Below are 14,439 nucleotides of genomic sequence, written 5' to 3'. Positions count from 1 at the left end.
TATTAAATTTAAAAAGAGGCAGAGGAAATCAGTGGAATGCTATTTTTCCCCATATACCTGCACTGTCTGTACACTAGCACTCCCACATCTGTCAGTATGAATGAGCGATATACATTTCTAAAGCAAATATTTTATCATGGTTATGTCTTTATGCTGCTCCTCATACATTGGCCAAGAGTCAGTGACAGATATCCCCTTTTAAAAATTATTTACTCTTGTGTCTAAGATCATTCACTTCCCCAAACTGACTGTAAATCAATACCTGCACAGACTGTGCAAATGGGAAAAGACAGGGTGAGAATCGTGCCTTTGATACATCCAGGTTTACAAAGGAATGGCAATCAGTCAGCGTGGCTTTTGTTTACATTGACAATTGTGAGTGATGATTGTCTCCAAACCTCAGAATGTTGAAAGAAGCAACACCTATGCAGCTCCATAAAAGAATTTATCAATTTAGAGATATAGTTTTCTATAGACATGCATGCAATGCCATGTGTTATACCTAATGAGTGAAAGCAGGTTCCTACCCTCAGCAAGTGACCTCCAGCCCACCTCCAAAGAGGGAAATACACTCTCTCCCATCGAGAACATAACTTAGGACCCTGGGAAGGAAGCATCTGTTGGCCAAAATGTAAAAAGTTTTGATTGGAGGAGACAATATCACAAATTATGGACTATACCTTGCTGGCGCAGAAGAGATGAGAGAGGTATCTGGAATCTGGATGGGAAAGAGTTATGGTCCAGTGTCCCATTTGTAGCCTTGAGCTGTACTTACGTTGCCCTTCTAATTCTAATTTGAGCATGCTGGTGGGCGTTGATTGAAATCATGGCTTGACTTCTTTGAACAACTGGGTTTAGAAACCAGCTTGTTAACTGAGGCACTCCAGAAATGGAGGTTGGCCCTGAGACACATGTGAATGTGCACACATCAACACGCCCATTTATCAAGGAGGATAAGTCTATCAATGGCTACTCACCATGTTCTGCCTTCTCCATTGGCCATGTTCTACCTCTGAATGTCGGTTGCTGGGAATCCCAAGTGAGGAGAGCACGGTTGCACTTAGATCCTGTTGGTGGGCTTCCCATAGGCATCCTGCTGGCCACTGAGAGTGAAGGGTGCTGGACTAAGATGGGCCCTTGACCAGATCAAGCAGGGCTCCTTTTACATTCTTGTGTTCTTAGCTGATACAACAAACATGGTTGTGGACAAGTTTTAGTGACTTCACTGCAAAACTCTGCTTAGTTTCAGCAGTCATGATGACATTAGTTTAATTTTATTCTCTCTCCTCTACACAGTTCTTTTTTTTCCTTGACATTGTTTGATATTTCAGCTGATTAAAGCCCCATAATACACAGTAATCTGTATTTAATTACAAGGGCCACTTGTGTTATGCCTAGGAATCAAGGTTGTCCTAGCAACAGTGAAGGAAATCTCACCTCTGAATGAGGAAACTGAGCCCAGCTCCCTCAGCAAGCTTAGCCAACCAGTTGACATGAAAAGCAATAGGGGTGTGTGTGTGTGTGTGTGTGTGTGTGTGTGTTTAGCAAGTGTTTCAAAAATGTGATAGAGTGTTTCAGAACTGTATTGGTCTTGAAGTATATATTCTTGGCCACTGCCATGAAACCTTAAAGGTAAAGGTAAAGGGACCCCTGACCATTAGGTCCTGTCGCGGACAACTCTGTGGTTGCGGCGCTCATCTCGCTTTACTGGCCAAGGAAGCCGGCGTACAGCTTCCGGGTCATGTGGCCAGCATGACTAAGCTGCTTCTGGCAAAACCAGAGCAGTGCACAAAAACGCCGTTTACCTTCCCACCAGAGCGGTACCTATTTATCCACTTGCACTTTGACGTACTTTTGAACTGCTAGGTGGGCAGGAGCTGGGACCAAGTAACAGGAGCTCACCCCGTCGTGGGGATTTGAACCGCCGACCTTCCGATCGGCAAGCTCTAGGCTTTGTGGTTTAACCCACAGTGCCAGTCACGTCCCTCATGAAACCTTAACTGATAACTAATGGTAAGAGCTGTTTGACAGCAAAACAGACTATCTCAGAATGTGGTGGACTTTCCTTCATTGGAGGTCTTTAAAACAGAGGTTGGATGGCTGGATGCCAGAGATTCTTTAGCTGTGACTCCTGCATTGAAGGGAGCTGGACTAGATGACCCTTGGAAACCCATTCCAACTCTACAGTTGTATGATTCTGTGATGCTATAATAACTGGTCATCTTGAGTTATCTTTCATAATCGTACTTATATTGTGTTATTTTACTCTTTATTTTTTATTATACTTTGCATCACTTAAACGATTTAACAGGGCGGTGATTAATAAGCATTATAAATGTGTGTGTGTGTGTGTGTTAGTTAAAGTATATATTTGATAACCTTGTAGAAATAATTATTTACAGTTATAGACCATTTCTAGGAGTCTCTACTGCAAGACCATCTAACATACCCAGCAGTATTCTGTACTCCCTGGTTTATTAAAGTCATTCCATTGATTTGGACCACCACTTTGCATGCTTTCAGAGAAAGGGTTGGTCAACCAGGCAGAAACAATGTCACAACTTCACAAAGCTGTCCCAACCAGAGACTGGATGGTGGGAGGCATGGCACTGCGGCTGATTAAATGTCCCTTGGGGTTATTCTGTAATTTGTTTTTGCAGCATTCACTGGATGACTAATTGGCATATTTGGGAGGAACCTTTCTGCTGCTCAGGCTGATGGCCCCCAGGAGATGAAGGACATGGCAGAATTGCCTTCTCCTCTACTATACCTAACTGGCTGCTTGTATGAGGCTTCTGAAATGCCTGCTTGTGTCTTTCTTTACTGCACCTGCATTTTGCTTGTGAAGCATGGGATAGTGGGACTTTTGTAGGCTGACTGGAGAGGAGGTGGAACTACTGGGTAAATAGCCATGCATATCAGAAGGGGCTAAGGGCTTTCTGGGACAATTCCTCACCCATACGTTCTCACAGGATCCTAGCAAACCCTGGTTATCCCTGGGGCTAAGACACAGCATAGGATTTAAGGTTACCATATTTTTTTCAATGAATCCGGAGACGCTTTTCAACTTCCTACTAAATAGATGGATTTTGTCAGGGAACTGATTTGTAAATCTGGGTGCTGTCCCCGGGAAACGGAGACGTCTGGTAACCTTGTGCCATGCCACAAACCACCTTCACTTGTGATTCAATCCCTGGCATCTCCACTTGGGTTGCAAAAGATCCTGACCTAAAATCCTGGAGAGATGCTCCCAGTCAGTACAGGCAATGCCAAGTTAGATGGACCAATGATGCAACTTGGTATAAGGCACCTTGCTATGTTCCTAAAAGCCATGCTTGTGCCTTTCTTTCCCAAGCTCTTAAACTTGCATTTATTCCCACCTGGGACTGGAGGTTTGCAATTTCCATTTAAAACAGGAATATAGGAATTTGTTTATTCACAGCAATATCTTCCCAGTGGGAGCCTCTGTTTACATTTCCCCTTCCCCTGGCATTTGCTTCCAGTTTATGGATAGGGTGCATGATTCATAAGCGACCTAACTGGGATGATTATGGGAAAAGCACAAACAGCACCTCTTGGTTTCATCTGCCCCCCTCAGTTTCACCAGCCTTAGTCCTCCTTATTGGAGGACTCATCTTGAATATAGAACTATCTCATGCTCCTCATCTGCTTTCATTTGAAGGTAAATTAAGATAGTCTGCATCCATTGAAGCCGGGCAGGAGAGTTAAATAAGTTGAGAAAGGTCATGGTGTATATATGTGAGAAAGAACACATTGTGCAACTGAAAGTAAGCAGACTGATATGTGTAGTGATTTGGGGTAAAGGCTTATTTGGAAATGGGGAACTGGTTGTTGAACTCCCATCATCATGGAAACATAGGAAGCTGCCTTATACTGAGTCAGACCATTGAGCCATCTAGCTGAGCACTGTCTATACTAACTGGCTCTAGGATTTTTGGCAGCGTTCTCTCCCAGCCCGACCTGGAGATGCCACTGAGGATTGAACCTGGGATGTCCTATACACAGCAAATGCCTTACCACTGAGCTATGTGACTGGCCCAGTGTTGCAATCCAGCAATATCTGGAGGGCCGCAGGCTCCCCATATCTGCCTTAACTAAAGTAAGAGGAAACTTAAACATCATTTGACTATGGTGAGGGGAACGAGGTGGCATCTCTATGTTCAAAAAAATGTAGCGGCATAATTGTCTGCAGTAAACAACTCTGCACATATTGTCATTATTATATACTCTGTAAGATGGAGAGAAATAATGCATTGGGAATATCTTTTGAGCTAGTGTATTCCCTGTATGCCATTCCAGTTGTGGCCAGTGACTCCTGAAGCCACACATTAGTGTTATTGCACAGCGCAGGTGATGGGCAATACAGCCAAAATTTGATCTCTTTATATGCATGCAGGTGAATTTACACTTTGTGTGTTGCAATGTTTTTTTTCCAACTGGATTCCTGTTTTGCCTGTGAAATACAGCTATTCCCTTGGAGAGCAGGGCCAGGCTCAACATAGAGGCAAACTATGCAACTGCCTGGGGTGTCTAAATTCCAGAGCTATCCTACCCACGGTATGTAAATATCCGAGAGAGAGAGAGAGAGAGAGAGAGAGAGAGAGAGAGAGAGAGAGAGAAGCTGCTTGCAAGAAGGATGTACAGAGATGCAGCGGAGTAGTTCATCAGCTGGGTAACATATATATCCTGCATTCCAGAGGATATGATCAAGAGCCTTCTGATTGTCTTCACCTGCCTAGGGCATAAATGCAGTTATGTGGCACAGATGCTAAAAATGAAAGTGTGCTATTGTTATGCTGCTTAGCATATGAGGAGGAAGACAGAGGGAAACATTTTCACACTGGATGGGGGGGGGCAACCCTTGGGCAAATACTGTGCAAGAGCTGACCATTCTGAATACACCCAATCCCTGCAAGACATGCAGTTCTTCTGCTCAACACAGAGGGGGCCCCAACTGCTCACAAGGAGAATCAGCAGCAACTTGTGCAGTACACATAGAATATAGAGGGAAGAAACACCCCTGGTGTGTGTGCAGGACCGGTGCTAGGGCTTCTGGCGCCCTAGGCGAGTCCAATCTTCTCCCACCCCCCCCCCCCCGCCCAAGCCTGCTTTAGCGGGAGGTGGGGGGGTGGAGAGGCAAGCAGCGGTTTCTCCGCTGTAGCGGAGAAGCCGCTGCTCGCCCATCCCGCCCCCCGCCTGCTTTAGTGGGAGCCGGGGGGTGGTGTAGGGGGCAAGCAGCACCTCTCTGCTACAGCGGAGAAGCTGCTGCTAGCCCGTCCCGCACCCCCGCCCAAGCCTGGCCAGCGCCCCCTCCATTTTGGCGCCCTAGCCGATTGCCTAGTCCGCCTAAATGGACGCGCCAGCCCTGTGTGTGTGTGGGGGGGGTGCACCTTTCATACTAGATGATTGAACCATGAAGACAGAAAGCCCTCATTAGGGCCCATTTCTTTTCTTACTGGACAGAAGCAATGTGCCTTTCACAGGAGCATAACAGGCAAAGATGAACAGGTGATGCTTTTTCCCCATCCCTGAATTTCTATGCTGGGAAGTTTCATTTGTTGATTCCTACCCATAACATAACTGCGGAAATGACATGTCCTGCCATGAAAAAAGGAAAGTGACAATATTAGCCATTTTATTGATATGCCATTAGGGTGTCAATAGGTAGCAACCTCCCATAGAGTGGTAGGTGTGAGCAATACCTTATCTAAGAGGTTGGCACCCAGCTAAGTCATACTCGGAGAAGACTCACTGAAATCAATGGGCTCAAGTTAGCCAATCCCGTTTATTTCAGTGGGTCTGGCTGAAGCACAATCCAGAGATGGGAAGCTAGTTTGTGGTTATTCAAGAGCAAGAGGTTGCCGTTCTGCATATGCTTATCTCATTGCATCTTCCCTAAAAGCCGAGCTTTTTATATTGGAAGAAGAAGGGGGAAACGTCATTCCAGGGCCAAGTCCTGTAGTAGTACATAGAACCATAACAGCTAGTTCGAGCCCCCTGCAATGCAGAAATCTCAACTAGATCATACATCTAGTATGGCCGTCCTCCCTCTGCTTAAAAGCCTCCAAGGAAGGAGAGTCCACCACCTCTCGTGGGAGTCTGTTCCACTGCCGAACAACTCTTACTGTCAGAAAGTTCTTCCTGATCTTTAGTTGGCATCTCTTGTAACCTGAAGTCGTTTTGTTCGGGTCCTACCCTCCAGAGCTGGAGAAAACAACCTTGCTCCATCCTCCACGCAACAGCCCTTAAGATATTGGAAGAGAGGACCATCCTATCTCCTCTCTACAGCGAGAGAGAGTCCGAGCGATCCCTGCTTTTGCTGGCCTCGCGACGTTTGCTGGACCTCTTATCTGCTCCGGATCAAAAAGCCTAGGAAGCCTCGCCGGCGTCTACGCCCAGCTGCAAGAGATGAAAGGGTGCTCAGAGTAATCAACCAATGACAGGAGGCGGGGCGGCGGGGCCGCTTTGGCGGCTGGCCAATTAGAGAGCAGCCCCGGGGCTGCGCCTCCTCCTCCTCCGTCCCTCCCTCGCGAATGTATCTATTTCAGCCGCGCGAGCGCTAAAAGGCTCGCCGAGGAGGAGGAGGGAGGCGTTTGCCCGGCTGCTGTTTCGGTGAGCGGGTGGCTTCTTCGCGCCGCGAGTGCTTTCAGTCCCCAAGAAGGTCGCCTTGGAAGAGCGAGAGAGACCAAGCGCGGAACCGTCTCGTGTCCCATGGAGGCTTTCCACCCCGCCAAGCTGGACCAGCATCACCACCACCACCACCCGCCCGTGGAGTTTTTGCCCGGGGGCGCCCGCTACGGCGCCAAGAGCCACGGCGCCTACGGGAACGCGTTCAACTCGTGGAACGACTACCTGGGTCTGGCCACGCTGGTCACCAAGGCGGTGAGCCAGCAGGAGAAGGGCTTTCGCAGCGGGCCCTCGTCGGTGGTAGTGGCGGCCACGGTGCAGCAGGTCGAGGAAGGCGAGGACGACGAGGAGGAGGAAGAGGAGGAGGACGAGGAGGAAGACGAGGAGGAGGAAGACGGCGGCGCGCCTTATTTCGAGAGCGCCCTGGATTTGCGCGACTTCGACTTGTGCAGCCACCACCACCACTTGAGTCCCGGCGAGAGCCTGCTGGAGGAGCGCTTCGCCGACTTCAGCCCCTTCTCGGGCCGAGCCAGCCCGGCCTCGTCGGTCGTCTTCAACTGCTCTTCCGATCCGCTGGAGAAGGATCGCTCGGCGGCGCACGCCTGGGGCAGCCGCCTGGTGATGGACGGCCGGCTGCACCCGGCGGCGGCGCCCAAGACGGGTTCCCGGCTGCTCAAGCCCGAGCTGCAAGTGTGCGTCTTCTGCCGGAATAACAAGGAAGCCGTGGCGCTCTACACGACGCACATCCTCAAGGGCCCCGACGGCCGGGTCTTGTGCCCGGTGCTGCGCAGATACACGTGCCCGCTGTGCGGGGCGAGCGGGGACAACGCGCACACGATCAAGTACTGCCCCTTGTCCAAAATGCACGGCGGCGGCGGCGGCGGCGGCAGCGCCCCCAAACAGCCGCTCAAAAGCGCCCGCCACATCCTGGGCAAGAAGCTCCGCTAAGGGGCGCTGCCTGCGCGGCGGGAGCGGCTGCGGACAACGCGGGGTCCAAACACAAACGACCCATCTTCTTTCTTCTTCTTTTTTCTTGCGCGTGTATGCCCTCTACAGGACAAAGACATTTCTTCGGATTTTTTTTTAAATAATGTTCTTTAATCGAATGATGTCCCCCTTCTTAATATATTTAAACACGGAGACGGTAGAATGTACAGAGAAATGTTCTTGATCTATGTATCAGATAATCGAAGTATAGGTTCTAGTTTGTATACTTAGTAGCCGGGGACGCCGGCCTATGAATTAACTCTAAGAATTATAACATGCCGTTTAGAGGTACTGTATTTGTTTATTGTAAGAATATATCTAATTTTTAAATGGAATTAAGGATACCATTTATAAGTGTGCTCCCAACTGATGTAGCTATCTTTAATATTAATTCTTGGCTGGGAAAGGAGCACTCATTTTTTTTAATTAAAAAAAAAACTTTAACAGCTTCAGAGGAGCAAACCAGCATGAACTTTGGTGACATTGACCCCAGTGAGGGCTATTGGGGTTTTCTAGATGTGCATTTAAACTGGTGGTCCCCACCTTGGTGAAGAAGTGGGGCTGAAATGGTACTGATGTATTGGACTGGCAAATTTGTTCCTATTGATGTATTCACTGTTTTACAAGCAATACTTGGTTGTAGAAGTTGGAGCCAGGGGTTACAAGGTTATGTATGTCTGAGAGATTTATTGTGGTCTAGAACCACTTTGCGTTGAACCCCCCCCCCCAGTCAAACTTCATATTTTCAGTGCATGTTCTTCATTTGCCATTCCAAAATTGAATGCTTAATCCACTTCGGCCCCCATTTTTTTTTCTTTAAATGTTGTTTATTTCCCTGTAGCCCAGCTAGGGTGACTTGGCTGATCTTTGAAGTGTGGAAGTAAAGGTGTCTGAGAGACTGGATTTCACAGCCTGTTCTTTCCTCTTGACTCTTTTCCCTTCCACCCACTAGGCTAACTTGAGCCTCCCAAATTCAGACCAATGATGCTGGGGCACAACACTGAGCAGAAAGAGTAGATGATGTGCTTTAATTTTACCATAGAGCCATAAAAGCAAGGAACCATTCTAATCCACTTCAGCTGTGACCAGGCTTCTCCTTATTAAGACCATGTAGCAAAAAGAAGATAGTCAACAGCAACAGTCATGACACTTTCTACCCAAAACTAAAAAAAGAGAAAGATTACAATTAATAAATTGGGAGAGGAGAAAATGAAGGGTGGTGGTTATTCATGCATAAATAGTAAAAACTTAAAAGACACACTTCCTAGAAAGTTGCATAAACTTTCAGTCACATAAAGCATGCTTGTAATAGCCCAAACAAGACTGGGGAAAGAATTGTAATGGTGAGGAATTGGTGTGACTCATGGTCTCTCACTTACCAGCCATTCCTGAAAGGTAAAATGATCCAAATATAATTTGGAGGGAGTAGGCCTGACTCTGGTTTCCTGACACAGTACTCGCAATTAAGAGCAAAAAAGCTTTTGTTTAAAAACTTCCTAATGTCTAACACTTTCCTGTTAATACTACAAAGGGGTAAAAAAACAACAACTCTGCAGCTTTTAAGTATTAAGTTAATACTTGCAGGTCCTTCACGGGCCTCCTAGTTGGTCTGTTTCATATTATTTTAGTTCTCCCAATGTTTACAATGTTGTACGGCATCATGTCTAAACAGCATGTGTATTTTATTTTAAGAAACCTATGTGCTGCTATTCAGATGAATATAGAAGTTCAATAAATCCTCAATAGGTTGCTACAAACCCATCAAGGTTTAAAATTGGCACTAAAACCAGCAAGGCTATATTCTATGGCTGCCCAGCAGCAAAACATGAAGGTACCTTTAAACCACCTATCCAATACTCTGCCAGCAGTGATGGAGTAAGAGTGGAAGAATTGTCTGTGTTCCTCTATTTCTGGGTTTCTTTCTTTTTAAATGCCTTTCATTATTATTGCAGAGAGATTGATTTAGATGCATGCATAAACATGTCAGTTCCCCCTCCTGCTGGCATGAGATATGCAGAGTTTCTAATCTCAGCTGCTTCCTGGCACGCCCCCTTCCTCATCCTTTTTACATCAGTTGGGCTGGAAGAGCCATCCCTGTTGGATATCCCAGTGTCAAATCTCCCTCTCCCAAATTGGCATTCAGTCTCCAAAGTGTGTGGGAGGGAGGGGTAGATGCAATCTGTACTATGATCCCTGAAACCCTCTCCCAGAGAGTGTCAGACAGCAGCCTAAAACAGCAACGTCTGAGGGACAGCATTTGCAGTGAGGCATAGCTACAAATCTCATTTGGTATGCCCAAAGACTCACTGAAAAGTTCTTAAAATTTCTGCAGGAAGTGGTCCCGTATATGGGTTGTTTTTCCTGACAAGGCCCTGGCTGCAACAGGTGGAGATGAATCTAGGCACTGCATAAAATGGGATTGAAAGCAGAGCCTCGTTGGAAGATTTGGAGTGGCAGCGAAACCACCAACAAGATGATACAATCCCAGAGATAATTAGGTACTAAGCTGTTTGCCCTGATTGAATGTATCTGGAAGCCATGGTGTGCAGAAACTTCCAAAACACATTTTCTGACAAAATGGACAGCAACCTTGTTCTCGGTGTCTAGATGAATGCCTTTGCTGGCTTAAAATTTTGTGCACACTCAAGTAACATTCGAAGTATACTTGCATGATTCTAAAATGCATTGTAGGCCTGCCTTTAAATTGAACAAGCCTAATATTTTCTGTTTTGCAGTGTGGCATGTTTTGTTTTGTTTTAAATGGAAAGGTAACAACTAAACATGGGTTTATTCCCTTGAAGAGAAAATGCTAGGCTTTGTGTACTTTTTGCAAAAGCAACCAAGATTAGAGGATGTTGAAAGCTCACAGTATGAGCTGGACTAAGGAAGTTAAAGGGAACCAGAGTGTGTGTAGGGCAAATGCAAAAGTAGAGTGGGTTGCATCTGGTTGTGTCTCCTTTTGATGGAAGGCTTTTTGAAACCTGTAAAAGTTCCCAAGAGTCAAAGGAAGGGGTGGCAGTTGCCAATTTTCCCTTAGTCCCCTGCCCCCACCTACCACACAAAGGGTCTCACAGTGCTCTTGAGAAGATTGGGAGAGGGGGGCTGCAGATGGGTGAAATCTCTGGAAATTGCAAGGCTTTGCCCATTTCCACTAGTAAAAGCCACTGGTGGATCAGAATCCTATGTCAGCACCACTGCATCCAATGCAAATTCAATAACTTTCATTTTGTTCAGCTGCTTTCTTGTCTTTTCCCCACTTCCCATATTATTTTACTTGATGTAAGGTTCCATTCACCTTTCAGATCTTAGGGATGAGTTGCTGTTTTTAAAAGGACTTTCCTACTTTATGCAAATAAGAAATCCCAGAAGCTGTTTAAAAAGTACACTTGTTGCAGGCATGTGGTTGAAAGTATTTGCACCTCTAAAATAATAAGACACACTAGCATGGGATTAGAACCTCTAAGGAAAAAGGTGCTTTAAAAAAAACAACAATTTGTAGCATGGTCCTAAGCTGCCTTTGCAGGAAAGTAAGCCCCTTTAAATTCAATAGGGCTTACTCTCAAGTAGCAATGCACAGAATTGTAGCTTTAGTAAAAGTGACACGGGGCTCTGGACCTGCTGACCTGTGGAGGTCAAAAACATTTTCCAGGGCTGGGGGAGCTGTTGCCCTCAGATGTTGCTAGACTCCATTGGGTCCAGCCAGCGGAGCCAATGGTGGTGGAAGTTACAGTCAAGCGCTGGAGGGCTGGTTTTCTACCATGCATTGAACAAACCAGCTTACATTCTGGAGAAGTGGCATATTAAGACTTGCAGTTTGTGGGGCCGGAAGAGACTAAGGAGGATGGACTGAAGGATGTAGCTAGTAGAACATGCAAGCTGTGTTCTAGCTTGAAGAAATTCCTGATAATTGTATGCTGGGCAGGGGGAATGCCACCTAGAAATTTGCTTTAAGCAAACTTGTTGCTCCTGCTTTGGGTTGACTCTTAACTATCATTCTGACTTGTTTGCAAATACCTAAAGCATCCATTGTCAGTAAGAGCTGAATGTGCAGTGTACCATCAGAATAATTTTATTAAGAAAACAAAAAGTGGTTGCTACCAACACATCTAAGTGGGAAGGTCCACAGGTCTTAAAGGGTTTTTTTTCTATAGCTACCGTGCTCTGAACAATGATTATGAGGTCAAGTGGCTATTGGATAGTTGTGTTACATTCAGCTGGTACTTCTGAGAACATGTTTCTCCCTCTTGCATTCCTTCTGGTTTCTGTGCCTTCTTTGGGGTTTTGTCACTTCGCATTGGAACATATGAAGTACAAAAAGTACATCACATTGAAATGTTGGAACTGTGCATGAGATGGATTTTTGACCAATCTTTAGGATATGAGCAAAACACCAGAGTTCTCACTTGCAAGATTAAGATGCTTGGGGAACCATGCCGGTTGTACTACTACTACTGATGTGTTTATCTCAGCAAAAGCTATTATTCAGCAACTAGACCGTTTCTGTGGTGAGTGTATTAAAAGGTTGTAGAGAGAGAAGTAACCCAGTATCTTGTAGGTTATGCACTTCATGGGCCAAATCAAACACTGCTGCTTTGCTAATGCAGTTAGTTCTGTGTGCAATTGAGTGTCATTTCTTTTCCAGCCCAGTGTGCCCTCAAAACTAGCTCTGGACAGTTGAAGACGCTCCAGAGCAGATGGGGGAGAAGCACAGGAAAGAAGAAACACAAGTCCCATTGCACCAGCAGAACTGTGTACAAGGAGTACTGGATAAAACCCTGAAACAATTTGTCTAAATAAATAACAGTATTAAGGACTACAGCTCAAGCTACCATTTTCATTCCTGAGAATTTTACTTGTTCTCTCCCTGTGTGTGTGTGTGTAATTGTATGGTTTAAACTACATTAAATGTGCATCAGGTCTGTGTACCTTCAAACAAGGCAAACCAAGTGGTTCAGGACAGATACATGTGAGGAGATCAGGAAGTCCCCAACTTTTTTAGTAGCTTCATTGCCCTGATTCCCTCCCCCCTCCAAAAATAATTAAATGCATGGCTTTTTTCCCATTTCTGAGTAGCAAAACCAAGCTGGATTGGGGAAGGAGGTGATATTTCATTTTGACAGACAGGTCTAGCATTTAATCAGTAAATTATTTTTGCAATGCATTCCAGTCTTTTTTTGAGTGTGAGAGCAGAGCAGAACCAGCAAACTAGAAATTGTGTGGCCTTTTTTCTCAAGTGTTCTTTTTCCTAACAATTAAAAAAAGCTCTTTTTTTCTTCATGGAGAAGGGGGGGGGAGCAAGAAAAAAAATGTTTTTTGTTTGTTTTTATGTTTTAATTTTATGTTGTGAACCACCCTGAGATTTAATAAAGTAAATATAGCAAAGGTAAGATCACCTCATACAATAGCCCCTGGAATGATTTGCCTGAGCTTTTAGTAGGTTTGTTTGGGAAGCTTACCAAAGATGAAAAGGAATAGTTTTAGCCATTTTTAAGGTTCCCCACTTAGTCAATAGGGATGAAACAGAACTTCAGATTAAACTGATCAGATGCAGATCTGAAGAATGAATTGGAAGGCACAAATGGCACAAGCTACAAGGCAAATCTTGTCATTGCAAGCCCCTAGCTGAAACAGTGTCTGCATCTTGAATTGCCCGTATTTCCCTCTGTCCCCACACCTTCAAATAAAATATGGGAGAATAATTCTATTTTAAGAATGCAGAAAATGAAAAACTGTGACTGGAAAAACAAGGGAAAGGAGTTTCCCGGGGTCTTCTACTTAATTACTGTACACCATGTCTAAACTTGTTTAGCAATCTAAAAACAAGGGAACTGAAAAAATATCTGTGCTTAACACAGGGCAAAGGAACTGGTTGGCTGGTTCAGGCCCACAGAGCCACAACTTTTTTTCCAGAAGGCCCTACTGCTGTTCTTCAATCATTCTACAGCTGGGAACTTGTTGCCTCCTGTCTGGTCATTAAAGGCTCATTGTTCTGCCTGCTCTTCCTAATTGTGTGAGAAGTGTGAAGAACATAACATGTAGGGATCTGGCTGAAAGTGGAGGTGGCCAGCAGGAAAAGGCAACAGGAAGAGAGAAGATTGAGAAAACATGGAGGGGACTAGCAGAAAATGGCAAAAATGGTTTGAAACTCTTTGTAGTCACTCAGAAATTTAACCACAATCTGTAGAGGGAGAGAAGGAATTAAAAACCAAGTAAAAAGGCCAAAGAGAAATTAATTCCTTTCTTCTTTTTTGTTGAGGTGGAGGGGAAGTTGAGTATGGCTACAGGGTTTGAGCTAATTTGTAAAAGAAATGGCTCACTGGGGAGCCAGGATGGGTTAAGGTCAATGTGTGAATGGGATATTCATAAGTCTGCATGTGGCTTAAGTCCTGCCCATCACTGGCATGCAGTCCTAGGAAGGGAACGTAGTATTTGGGCTAAAGAATGTTTCCCCACCTCTGGCTTAATCCAATACAAAACTCCTTTCTCAAAACACATTGTGCAGGTGATTCAACTTTTCTTCTACAAAACAAGCAAGTGAACCTATCATTTTAACATATGATTGAAATTATGGCATGGAAATTGCCTACATTTTATACTTGAGCATTTTTTTGGAGAGATTCACTCAAGTATTAAAATAGGGATCTGGTCCTTTGGATGGAGCCCAAAGGTTTGATATGATGCTTTTACATCTCAGCTTCTGCAAGTCATGTGTGTTGAATCGTTTCACCAGTATGGTGAAAGGACCTTGACTCTAGGCAGACTATGAGTGCCCAAGCTGCAACGATTAAGAAGCCACACCAAAAA

The 14,439-nt window shown here is 45.2% G+C and overlaps 1 protein-coding gene across 1 annotated transcript; it reads left to right on the top strand.

Moving 5' to 3' along the window:
- Positions 1-6,601: 6,601 nt before the first annotated feature.
- NANOS1 (nanos C2HC-type zinc finger 1) lies at positions 6,602-8,543 on the top strand. The gene has a single exon (XM_033149539.1). It carries the CDS (start codon positions 6,733-6,735, stop codon positions 7,594-7,596), a length of 864 nt encoding a protein of 287 aa, XP_033005430.1. The 5' UTR covers positions 6,602-6,732; the 3' UTR covers positions 7,597-8,543.
- The last annotated feature ends 5,896 nt before the right edge of the window (positions 8,544-14,439 follow it).

Source organism: Lacerta agilis, chromosome 5 (genome assembly GCF_009819535.1).
Source record: "Lacerta agilis isolate rLacAgi1 chromosome 5, rLacAgi1.pri, whole genome shotgun sequence".
Classification (NCBI taxonomy): Eukaryota; Metazoa; Chordata; class Lepidosauria; order Squamata; family Lacertidae; genus Lacerta; species Lacerta agilis.
Note: the sequence above shows the minus strand (reverse complement) of the source record. Positions and strands in the feature narration are given on the sequence as shown.